At 38.2% G+C, this 12,244-nt stretch overlaps 3 protein-coding genes across 8 annotated transcripts in view; 1 reads left to right on the forward strand and 2 right to left on the reverse strand.

Moving 5' to 3' along the window:
* Positions 1-2,565, forward strand: part of LOC104805706 (peptide chain release factor PrfB1, chloroplastic) — a 4,058-nt gene extending 1,493 nt beyond the window's left edge. Inside the window, exons 4-7 of the mRNA XM_010530350.2 lie at positions 705-908; positions 1,333-1,548; positions 1,652-1,838; positions 2,156-2,565. Of these exons, the coding sequence (XP_010528652.1) occupies positions 705-908; positions 1,333-1,548; positions 1,652-1,838; positions 2,156-2,466 (918 nt within the window). The 3' untranslated portion in view covers positions 2,467-2,565. The remainder of the gene's footprint in view (positions 1-704; positions 909-1,332; positions 1,549-1,651; positions 1,839-2,155) is intronic.
* Positions 2,566-2,643: 78 nt separating this feature from the next.
* Positions 2,644-8,892, reverse strand: LOC104805708. Of its 6 annotated transcripts, none has more exons than XM_010530354.1 (14): positions 6,148-8,892; positions 5,885-6,013; positions 5,636-5,782; positions 5,499-5,542; positions 5,124-5,372; positions 4,815-5,036; positions 4,517-4,740; positions 4,285-4,439; positions 3,966-4,181; positions 3,668-3,874; positions 3,425-3,572; positions 3,202-3,332; positions 3,001-3,081; positions 2,644-2,914 (listed from the first exon to the last, which is right to left on the reverse strand). In XM_010530354.1, exons 1-14 carry the CDS (start codon positions 8,218-8,220, stop codon positions 2,813-2,815), a joined length of 4,128 nt encoding a protein of 1,375 aa, XP_010528656.1. In that variant the 5' UTR covers positions 8,221-8,892; the 3' UTR covers positions 2,644-2,812. The 6 variants fall into 6 exon arrangements, with proteins under 6 accessions (XP_010528656.1, XP_010528658.1, XP_010528655.1 ...); XM_010530356.1 differs by having other exon boundaries at positions 3,966-4,003; positions 4,127-4,181; positions 5,499-5,782; XM_010530353.1 differs by having other exon boundaries at positions 4,285-4,421; positions 5,499-5,782.
* Positions 8,893-9,691: 799 nt separating this feature from the next.
* The window catches only part of LOC104805709, a 3,594-nt gene continuing 1,041 nt past the window's right edge, over positions 9,692-12,244 (reverse strand). The window contains exons 2-5 of the mRNA XM_010530358.2: positions 12,231-12,244; positions 11,347-11,400; positions 10,491-10,616; positions 9,692-10,244 (exon numbers count right to left, since the gene is read on the reverse strand). Coding sequence (XP_010528660.1) covers positions 10,053-10,244; positions 10,491-10,616; positions 11,347-11,400; positions 12,231-12,244 — 386 coding nt within the window. The 3' untranslated portion in view covers positions 9,692-10,052. The remainder of the gene's footprint in view (positions 10,245-10,490; positions 10,617-11,346; positions 11,401-12,230) is intronic.

The following is a 12,244-nucleotide window of genomic DNA, read 5'->3' on the forward strand; positions in this document are numbered from 1 at the left end:
CTTCCGATACACTTTTCAGCTAGAGTATCAAATTTCTTGTTGTATGGTGACTGAATTCTGGTTGTTTGGTTTCAAATTTCTTTGTTCTTTCTTTCTCTGCAACTGCTACACAGTTTACAGTAGAATCATTTTTTCATCCTGTTGCTCCCCTGTTGTTTCTCTACCCGGTAATATCAATGAAGTGGCAGAGTTAGTGCGGAGATGAAATTTGATAAACATTTTGGAGCTGTTTGTAGCTTTTATAAGGTGGTTCATCTGGGACCTTGACAAGCATTTTCAGATTATGACAGTGGCTTTTTAAGTTATAAGGCTTTCTGGATTCATTTTCTGTTTTACATGGTCTAAATTGTGTTTTTGTTTTCTGGAAGTCATGAGTGTAATATGTTTAGATTAAAAATTAACGAGTTGCTTATAGATTGTATTGAAGGGTGAGAAACATCCTGCTTACATGGTTTGAATCACGGGCATTTCCAGCATGTGAATAATTTGTGTGATTTGTTTATGTTCTGGTGCCTTACAGATCAAACTTAAGTACTGATCCCTCGTTGTTGAAGTTCAAATCTCTCATGTTAAAGTGTTGTCCACGTACGAAGAACAACATCAGCTCGGTTCTCATCGATTAAGAACTTAAGATACACTCTATACTGTATTTCATTTGTTTCCCATATTTATATCCTGTGTCGCCTGTTTCGCTACTGATGCAGGTTGAAGATGCAGAAACAATTGTTAAACTAACAGAAGAGATGGAATCCATTGATCCCGGGTTACTGGAAGAGGCTATGGGGATCATCAAAGAGTTGAATAAAGATTTGGATCGGTTTGAGTTGACACAGCTTCTTTCAGGACCCTATGACAAAGAGGGTGCTGTCATCTCTATTACAGCTGGAGCTGGAGGAACAGATGCTCAGGTAATAATCATTTTAGGCTATTCAATTTTTTTTTCACATTTTTCTGTATAAGGTTACCGTTCTTCGTTCAGATGGGGTAAATTTTGGTGGAGGGTTAAATACATATTGCAAATTGAATTCAGATATACCTTAGAAAATCCTTTTATGAGCCTGCAAATTCTGGGATGTCCTCATATCAGGAAAAATAAATACCTTAAAGGGTTTGCATGCTCAACTTATTTTTGGCTTTCTCGAATTCTGATGAAAGGGACTATGACCAAAAATGCCTATCATTTTGGAAAGAAGACCATGATGATGCGGTCCTTATGTTCAAATTCGTATAGCCTTTGCGTTGAAATATGAGGTTATATAAGAGAGCTTGGATGTTTTTTTTTTGTGATGGAAAATGAGCTTCTGTAAAATATTTTGATAACTTTCAGTGCAGGATTGGGCGGAAATGCTACTTAGAATGTATGTAAGATGGGGAGAGAAGCAGAGGTACAAGACGAGAGTTGTTGAGATGTCTGCCGGAGAGGAAGCCGGGATTAAGTCAGCGACCCTTGAAATCGAAGGGCGTTATGCATATGGTTACCTATCAGGTGAAAAAGGAACTCACAGAATTGTTCGGCAGTCTCCATTCAACGCGAAAGGCCTTCGCCAGGTAATTTTATGAATTTCCATTTCCATTTTGTTTTTACATATCCATTCATTATAAGCACATCTCATTGCATATATTAGCTGATATTATTAATGTTTACATGCAGACCAGCTTTTCTGGTGTTGAAGTCATGCCACTTCTTCCCGAGGGTTCGGTGGAAGTTGAAATACCAGAAGACGATCTAGAGATTAGTTTCACACGGGCAGGCGGAAAAGGAGGTCAGAACGTTAACAAGGTTGAAACTGCTGTCCGTATTACTCACATCCCTACCGGCGTCACAGTTCGCTGTACCGGTCAGTCTTTCATTACCCAAATGATCTTTTACCGATGCAACTTTCTAGCTTTACTATGGAGGGTAAAAGAAATTTTGGTGTTAAGAGGTTCACATGATCTATTAGAAGTTCTTGTCGCCATTTAGATTTAGGGTTTAGGTGTAGGTTTTATGCTGATGATAACGGTCCAGAGAGAAGAATATTGAACCCCATCTTTGAAATGCTTAATGGTTGTTCCGTGGATGATTACCAAGTTCTCTCTTTAAGCTATTGAGCAATCCTCCTAATCTTTCTTCAGAAACTGAATTTTGGGTCATGAAAATTTGTCGGCATTGCAGAGGAGAGAACACAACTGGCAAACAAGACAAGAGCTATGAGCAGACTGAAGGCAAAGCTGTTAGTGATAGCAGAGGAGCAGAGAGCATCGGAGATAAAACAGATAAGAGGGGATGTGGTGAAGGCGGAATGGGGACAGCAAATCAGGAACTATGTGTTCCATCCCTACAAGCTCGTCAAGGACGTACGGACAGGATACGAGACATCGGACATCACATCTGTAATGGATGGTGAGTTGGACCCTTTCATCAAAACTTACCTCAAGCATAAATACACCCTTTCCATGTCTTCCTCTTCTGCTGTGGCAAATTAGATTATTAGTATGTTACCTATGACATAAGACTGTATTTGTATTCTATAACTTCCTCTGTTCAATGCCAATGCCCTCAAGGTATACTGACTTTGCTCACTACATTGAAAGTTCAATTGAAGAAGGAAAAGGTAACTTAAACTAAAACTAAAACTAAAACAGAGGAACAGATATAACCAATGACCCAATGAATCTAACAATATATATTGTTTTGAAACATACATTCAGGTTTCATACAAAAGAACAAAGAATCTACACAGCAGTTACCTCTGGTTTGAAGAATTCACAACTCTTTTATAAACTATTTGGGCTTTTTATTAAGCAGATTTTACGATATGCAGACATTGACCTATAACTTCTCAGTCCACCAAATAGCTTCAAAAAACAGAATCTGAGGCCGAACCTTCCGTTTGCTGCAAAGCTTAAGAACACTCTCCCAGTCACCAATGTCCTGTAACAGCATCATACACTTGCTCAACTCCAAAACCAATGGACAAGATTCCGTGATTCACAAACATTAGGTCTTTTACGGTTTACCTCTTTTGCAGAACGAGCATATATAACCCATCTCTCATTTTCATAAGCTATACAATTATGTTCCTCCTTGCCCAGACTAACCTGCAAATTACGTTTGAGTTGATTGTAACAAGCTGGACTTCAGCGAAAAACTCACGTGAGAAAACAGAGGAAGAAATTGAAGAAGCATGTAATAAGAGAGTATTTTATTTTTGGCTATACCATTGATACGAGACGGTATTTGATCAATGGATTTACATCTTCGAATAGCACACTGATATCTATTTCTGTGTCCAAAACAGTTGCTGTGTTCGATATCTCTTCTTCAGATTCATTGTTCTTCCATTCAAGTACTAAACATCCCCAGAGAAAGCAAAACATCATGTTGTAAGTTATCGCAGCCAATCATGGACAAAGTAACTTCAAAATCTTACCAAGAACTTACCAATTGTGAAGACAAATGGGAATCTTGTTAGAAACTGATGAACATGATTTCGATGTCCACACCCTCCTCTTACAGGGTCACAAAGCATCATTCGATTCACCCGGATAACCTCAAGCGCATTCTCAAACGTAACATTACCAAATTCAGACTGTAATATGGAGAAAACATCCTGACATGACTTTCCAAAACACATATATATATTTTTGTCCGTTCTTCATATAACAAAGAAGGGAAAAAGCTTGCCTTGATTCCTCTGAGAACATCGGCACTTATAACAAGGCCATAGCAACATAACTCTGGATAATTCCGCTCCCGTTGGCATCTAGTGCAGTTCATTCTCTTAAATTCTTCAAGTCCAAAAAGAGACTCCACAAGGCTTTCTCCATATGGACTTTCCCAGGAATGCAGAAACTCAAAAATTGCTCCTAACAGCTCAGCAACACTATTTTCCTGAGAAAAATGAAAAGAATAAGCTCCAGATATCATCAAGCTTACCAAAGAATGATGAAGTAAGATTAGCAGTTAAGAGCCAGAGACCGACCATAGGATGAGTGACCTTTAGGAAAATGCGCAAGTCACCTAGAAGAAAATGATATAACATCTCATTGGTGACATCGTCTATCGGTTTTTCCTCAAATAGAGAAAGCACATTATGTAATGCACAGAAAACACGTCGGTCGGACTTCTTTGTGTGCTTAGGACCTGGTGGTTGGCAAAGGGGAAACTCCTTCTTGAAAAAGCTAATGTGCCAGAGAGACTACATGACCACATTTTTCAGATATCAGCAAGCGAATTTAGAGAAGACAAGAGAATGGCAAGTCGAGAGCTGAACCACATTTTTCGTGTCATCAACTTCTAACCTTCAGTATCATATCCAGAGCTGAATCATATGCGATATCATCTTCTACAGTTGCAGAAATAAGTTGAGTGAATGAGGCCGTTTCATCAAGCTGGATATGATGTTGCAGCAGTGCACTTTGATGCACGATTGGTGGTCCTGCTGGATTCCAATATACTGAATTAAAAGCATCCAGATTATGCATGTTTAGACAATTTAGGTCTTTGTTCATGTCAAACGATGTTAGAACTAACCAGACTCCGTTGTAACAGTTTCCATCTGAAAATCAGGGTTGGGTGGATTTTTCAATTGCTCACTTGTGCTTGAAGGTTTGCTTTCGGGACATGGATCTCCCCTGATGTTCACGTTGTCTTTGCCATCCACATGTTCTAGCTGTTCATCTTCCTCTGTTTTCTTCAGCTCAGGAATATTTCCAGATTCATTTGATGGATCATACTCATGTCTAACAGAAGGATCACTGTAAAGATTTTATAAGAAATTCGTTACTACCTTTACTGACTAAGCAAAATGCTAGCGAGATTTACAACTTACACTTCTGTTTTCTGGTCAACTGAACCATTTCCAGATATTCCCTTCTGAATATTGGGGTTAGATGAATTTTTCAACTGCTCGGTTGAAGGTTCATCTTCAAGACATGGAACTTCCATGATGTTTGCATTGTCTTTATCATCCACATGTACAAGTTGTTCCTCTTCTTCTGCTTTCATAAGCTCAGGAACGTCTCCACATCCATCTGATGTGTCATACTCATGCCTAACAGAACAATCGCTGCACAGTTTCGTAAGAGATTCTTGACTACCTAAATGGAAAAGCAAAAAAGGTAGGATGTTTACAACTTACACTTCTGTTTTCTGGTCAACTGAACCATTTCCAGAAATTTCCTCTTGAATATCGGGGTTAGATGAATTTTTCAACTGCTCACATGAGCTTGAAGGTTCATCTTCAGGATATGGATCTTCCCTTACGCTCACATCCACATTATCTTTGTCAATCACTAGTTCAAGTTGATGGTCTTCCTCAGTTTTCAACAGCCAAGGAACGTGTCCAGATTCATCTGATGGGTCACACTCATTCCTTACAGAAGGATCACTATACAGAAAGATTATAGATGTCTTTCAGTGAAGTTGACAAAATTATGGACTTGCAAGAGAATCTGGATATGTAAAAGAAAATGCGTCCACCTGGAAGTATATTTTAGGGAGATCTATGACTTACACTTGTGTTTTCTGGTCAACCGAACAGGGCTCAGCAGAAGCTTCCTGAAGTATCATCAAGACATTCTCTAACACAATTACAGAAACAGATAAAAAAACAAAAAGGGAACAAGTTGGAGCATTTTCCACATTGCAAACCTTGTTTTCCCCTTCCTTTCTTCGGGAAGTTTTCTTTGTCCTCCGACATTTTTTGTGCTCTTCTTTTTCGATGGCTAGTAAAAGAGCAGTTCTTGCGGCCTCTGACTTCTCTTTGGCATCCTCATCTATCTTTCTTTCTAACGTTTCCTGTAATAGAAGACAGTAAATATCATATACAGCACATTTATTGGGGATATAGTGATTCACGACAACAAGAATTCTTTGATAAGCCAAAACTTTTACACAGACCCGTAAAAACCATTTAATCAATGGTAGGATAACTGAACGGTGGTCAAACATGGATAGATTTGTGAGGCCATCCAGTAGCAGGTCCCTTAAATGGTCATGCAGCAAAATCTTCGAATCGGTCAAATGCAACTGCAAAATTCCAGTTTTATAAATCACGTCTAGAACTGAAGAGGAATATATCCACATTTAATCAAAACAAAATCTGAAAACAGCTTCTTTTGTTTACTTTTTTTTTTTAATGTAGACTCAGACAAGAGACGTACCTTTTCATTAGCCGATATCTTTAGAGCGGCCAAATTTTCAACTATAGAATTATCATCAACATTAGAGGGTCCCGATAAACAATCCCAATATCTTTCCATTTGTAAGTCATCGAATCTTGGGGATTTGGCTCCTTCAAGAACATCTCTTACAACAGACAGGAAACATATGGTATCGCTGGACCTTCCCTCATTATTCATTACACGCTTCTGACTTTTCTCTAGAAGAATGGATGCATAAGTCTTCCACTCTCCTTCTGGATCATTTTCTCTGTTTCCTTCCTCGCTGTCACATAATTCCTCCACCTTTACCAACGCTTCAGAATATGCTTGTATGCGCACTTTCCTTTCACATTTGGTTTTCAGTTTCCAACAACTGTATTCAATAATTCTAAAAACTGCCAACCATATACAAAGATTGCCTGTTATAGGTCTCTGATCCAAAAATTGACGATCAATCAATGGACAGTCGAATAGCCAGGATATGATCTCATCACCCTGAGGTGTTACCCCAGTGTAATGTTTAACAGAAGAACAAACCTCTACTATTCCATCCTCATCAAAGGAATCTATATTGCCTCTCAGCAGTCTCTTATCCAGAAGCAGACAAGAAAATTGGTTATCAGAGTAGATTCTTTCCTTTTCTAGATATTTTGAGCAGAAACCATCCACTGCTCTATAAATGAAATCCCAGTTGACATTTTCTCTCATGCTTACCAAGGAACATTTGATATGTTCAAGCTCACAAAGTTCTAAGAAGCAGAGGCACTGAACCGTATTAACCAAGTCAAAGTAAACTAGATAATTTTGTGGAATTCCATATACTACAAGTTTTTCATGAGTAGACTCTATCAACCAGCCCAAGAATCTATAAGAAAGGATCTTTTGGTCAAAAAGATATTTCAGGATCTTATGGAACTCCTTGAGGATGTCACTGCGAGCTTTATCCTCCCCAGCAAGAGGCCATTCTTTGGACCATCCTTTGTCGTAAGTAATCTGTTTCTCAAGTGGAAATCGATCTTTCATAACTCCTATTGCTGCCTTTATATCCACTGGTTCCCAATCCCCAAAATCTATCATCTCACCCCATCTTTCACTTGCGCGCTGAGGAATAAGATCCTTTGAAGGTCTATTTTCCATATGTTTAAGTTCAATATGCTTCTTGCATTCTGCAGAGCGATAGAATTCCTGCGAGCAAGCGCCACACTTCCAGAGTTTCCATTTTTTTCTTGTCTTAGCAAACTCTTCACCTCTCTCCAGCGCTTGTCTTCCCGGGCTGCCATATTTTTCCTCAACATAGTCTTCAAGGTCCTTGATTTTCACTATAAAAAACTTTCTTTTTCCTTTAACATCCATTCTAGCCCAAAAGGTCCTGAATCGCTCAGCTATAGAGGAATCACTCCTACATTCTGCGTGATGCCGTGCCTTTCTAGGTAACCTAGAACTCAGCTTATGCTTAGCGCCATTAGCTGCAATATACAAAACTTTCAATTTGCGGCGGCTCATCTTTACTTCTACAAGTTTGATCAAATTCTCAAGTTTTTCCTTCACCTTTTTTACGTGTTCTTGGGTTTTCGTTCTTCCCCGAGTATCTTCATGACATACAAGCATCTCTTTCGATTTCAGTAAGGCTAGTCCCTGTTTTGCTTTGAGCACAGCCTTCTCGTAATACGTGTCTGATGCAAGAACATCAGCCAAGTTGAGAAGCGAATCTGCATAGGCACGAAGGGTTGGCAAAGAGTCCGGAGATAGATGACTGGACTTTCGGTATGACCCTATAGAACCCAACAAGTACGTGCATCTCACGTCCTTGTTCTCTATGGCTTTAGCTAGTCGACGGAAGATGTAACCTTGTAAAAAATGTAGCCGCTCAGAGCAGTCATACTTCCCGTAAACCCAATTCATTGACTCGATTATCTCCAAGGCCTCAATGGGGTTTGGATTCTCAGAGAATAGTAAAGCTTTGGCACGCTTAAGAGCCTCATCGATTTCCTTTTCCATCGTTGATTGATCAATAGCGGGACTCAGAACGATGGTAGAAGAGGAACATTCTTTCTTATTCCGGATTCCATCCATTTTCCTGGGTTTCTTCGGAATTCGAACAGAGGTAGACAATTATCCTGTCGACTGGAGAAGAAAAAACCAATTCCCCTCTTCTGATAAAGTCGTAAAATTTTTCTCAGGAAAATGGTGGGTTTCTTGAGACCTTTCTGGGTGCGGAGAAAAATGGGGGGTTCAAGAAAAGAAGACGAGGGAGAAAATCAAAGAGCGCAAGACCTTGCTTCAAAAGGCGGTTGGGTTTAGTCACGTGACAAGGACGACTAGCGGGAAAGCTACAACTGTATACTTGAGCCGCAAGAAATCCCAAATCTCTCTCTTTGTTTCTGATCCCCAATCTCGCGGAAAAAAGTTGTTCCCTTTATAACGATCTCTTTGAAAATCAAGAAAAAGCATCATCATCGTCATCAGAACACACATAATCAGATCCAAGTTCAAGCCCCTTTCTTCAAAAGCTTCGAGAAGCGAACTGCAACATAGTAAGAGTTGCTTCAGGGGAATTTCGTCGAGCACCTTGTGTGCATTATTTGCAGAACCCATTTTTGCAAAAGGACAAAAGCAGAGGAGCTTCACTTTAGTTGTATAGCCTCGATGCAGAGAAAAAATTAAGGATCTACACTGATCACTGCACGTACAGATCGTAATGACATTAGAACATTGTGATTGTGCTCGACTTCCAGAGCGATTCGAGAATCTCCGAGTTTCTATTTATCAATTTTACCCTTCGCGGTTTTAATAATATTAAAACTTGGCCAAATCCGGTTCGGTTTAGACAAAATAGTACCAAAATAAAACCCAATTAGATTCGGTTTGGTTCCCGAATATTGTAATAAGGTTAGATCGAGATATTTCATAGAAATACATTTTGAGTATACGATCGGTTAAGACCGTATAATTTGCGCTGGTTTTGGTTTTCTATTCAAACTATAGTTCAGTGGCTAGGTCGATGATTCTGTACACTGAATAAAAATATCACTTTTCTACTTCCAAAAAAAAGATTTCAATTGTTTATTTTATCAAAAAAATAAGGGATAATTCCATTTAAAACTCTGTACTTTTCTTTAGTCGCAATTTAAACCCTATACTTTTTTTTTATCCAAAAAAACATTGTACTTTTAAAATTTTATTTTTATTTTTATTATTTTATTTTTATTTTTAATTAATTAATTAATATTATTAAATATTAGGGATTGATAATGTGGCAGATGACTAGGATTTTATTAAATAATATTGTTCAGGGTTTTATTTGCCAATTTTTAAAAGTACAATGTTTTTTTGGATAAAAAAAAAGTACAAGGTTTAAATTGAGATGAAAGAAAAGTATAGGGTTTTAAATGGAATTATCCAAAAAATAATAATAATTGAAATCATGTCTCTCTGTAACTGACCACAAAGAACTTGCACTAAATTAAATATGACCACTGTCATATCATGCCATCGTTATTTATCATTTTTTGTTATTACAGGCGATGGCATACAATCTTAACCGTAAACGTAATTATAATGCAGATTTATTTCGATCGAAATGTTATAACGTCAGAACTAGTCTTAGCTATACATTCTCAAGCACTTCCACATGCGAAGGTAAATAAACCAAACAGCGGGAAAAAAATATAAGAACTCCGTCTCGAAACTATAGCTTTCACCTTCTACACAAATTCTACAGCAGCGGGGTATGTATAAAACTTCTCTCTGAGCAAACAACAAACCCTTTTGGCAGAAGAAAGATCTTCAAAACCCGGAAAAAGTATGGTCCAGCCAGAGAAATGTATGGTTACCGTCGTTGTGATTTTGCAAACAAGAATCATTCAGATTCATTGGCAAGTGCAAACTTTGCTGTTCTAATCCCGTCACTTCTCTTCGAACTCAACGTCGATGATTTGGGACTTGGGAGGCGGCTTTTTGGATTTGCCCTTGTTGTTTCCACCGCCTCTCGAGAAGAAGTCTCCTTGGGGTTGCCACACTATGTTTCCGCAGCCTTCACATCTGATTATTTGGCTCTTGTACCCTATGAACTGCTTCTGGCATGCCGGGCACTCACCCTATATCCAACACACCAATCAAATTCAAAGATAGAACGGTTAAGAACACCATTATATGTTTAATATTCCGAGTTCCAAGAAGTTTCAGCACACATCTTCTACGCTAATTGAGGTTTCATGTAGTGAAGTTGAACACTAAGGATGAAAGTATAAAAAAAGCTAAAAGGTAAAAGCAAGAATCAAAATAGGGAGTGAGACCATGTAGCCAAAAGTCTGACAATAAGAAAGGTGAAGTTAGATATGTACCTTGATGACAAAGTTGTTGGCCACAGCCCCAATAAGAAGAGGGCCAGCAAATGGAAGAACCCAAGTGGCGAATATCAGCACACGGAACAGCCATCCAGACAGCGCAAACCAGATGAAGAATATTGTCTGGCAATGAAATTAAAGGACAATGTAAGACATTTATTTGCGGTAGTATAATTGTAATGATTATTACAAACCAATCATAAACCATAATAATTCACTTAAGAAACAGTGAGAAGCCACATTTCAGTGCCCTCCATTTGGAAGCAATGCTAATGAATTAAAACATGGAACGAGACTAAACTCTATATAGTTTTTTGTTGCTAGTTTCAGTTTTTTGGCCATGGCCTATGTAAATTGCAGCGGCTAATATCACCTCATGTTGGGGATATACTTAAACATAAGATCGATGAAGACTTCATATCTCAAAGTATCAGCCACAACCTATTCTCTGGCATTAACAACTGTATTTAATCAGATTTAACAATAAATTTTCCTATACTCAAGCTTTTGGTGCCTTCTGACATGTCTTTCCTAGTGAGCATGAACTTAGACACTTGGGCTTTTCAGGAATAGAACATTCCACTAATACTGAGGCAGTTCAACATGGCGTCTACAAGAAACTGTCAAGACTCAAGACACTTAAATTTTGTTCGATAACTAGCATAGAAACGTAACAAATGTAAATATCTCAAGAACCATGAAAACACAGAAGGCAGATGGATCATGAAATTCTTGGCCACAGGAACATGTTCAACAAGATGAACGCTACAACGATTTTGTCGCAACATTATCAGTTTCATCTCAAACATATAAGAGAATATAACGGAAGGGAAGAGAAATATGTAATACTTACAGCAAAACTTCCACCAAGCGGTGTATTCAAGAAGTCACTGAACTGTTTCCTGTACTGCAAGGGCACAAAAAAAAAACCAGGGAAAGAAAACTTAGAACAGCTTTTGGATCACCAACAAATTCAAATACGAGCAACATTAATCAAAAGCATATTCACCCATTGTCTAGCTCAATCATACAACCAAACAGCACGGTAAGTAGGAACACGTGATATCAGTGCCTAACTCATGCTCTTCACTAGACTCAGATTTCTAGAAAACCAAGACTATTTTCCATTAATTCAAAAAAAAAAAATTAATTGCCCACAACATAGACAACAATACCCAATCAGACCCTGGCCCTGCATGTGTTTGTTTTCATATCAGAAACAGTGTTTTGATTCTCAGAGGAGAAAATAAGAAATAGACATTTCAGTGCTCATAAGAAAATCAGGAATCAAGAATCCCTGTCTGGTGAAAAAAAAACGCGCAAGAAGCATGAACTACGGAACTAGTGAATCCACTACTTTTCCCATGTTTGAGATTAATGCTTATCAAATATTACCTTTCTATGAATCATTGCCCAACTTCAAGTTTTTTTTTTCTTAGAAGAAGCTCTTCTTGCATTTTCATGAAAACTATTATTCCTCGAGGAAACAGCCACAATGAAAAGAATTAACAGTAAAATCTAGCAGAAGCAACTAAGAATCACTATTGACAGAATCTAGTTTGCTATTGCATGGATTAGCTATTACCATCCCAAATCCAGATTCTTAACTATGCAAAAACCAAGAAAAGATCAAAGTTCAAAGGATCAGAGTCGCAGATTACATCCATCTCTATACCCAAAACTCACAAAACTAAACAAGATAATCAGAATAAAAACATGTGGAGGACGAAAATGAACCTTGGGCCAATTCC

This window comes from Tarenaya hassleriana, unplaced genomic scaffold (assembly GCF_000463585.1).
Source record: "Tarenaya hassleriana unplaced genomic scaffold, ASM46358v1 Cleome11, whole genome shotgun sequence".
Classification (NCBI taxonomy): Eukaryota; Viridiplantae; Streptophyta; class Magnoliopsida; order Brassicales; family Cleomaceae; genus Tarenaya; species Tarenaya hassleriana.

What these genes read in the sequence shown, in the direction of transcription:
- LOC104805708 (XM_010530351.1), bottom strand. Translation starts at nt 8,220, where the DNA reads ATGGATGGAATCCGGAATAAGAAAGAATGTTCCTCTTCTACCATCGTT. An exon ending in CTCTGGATATGATACTGAAG is followed by an intron (nt 4,182 to 4,284) that starts GTTAGAAGTTGA and finishes GTGGTCATGTAG; the next exon opens with TCTCTCTGGCACATTAGCTT. An exon ending in AATACCGTCTCGTATCAATG is followed by an intron (nt 3,082 to 3,201) that starts GTATAGCCAAAA and finishes CGTAATTTGCAG; the next exon opens with GTTAGTCTGGGCAAGGAGGA.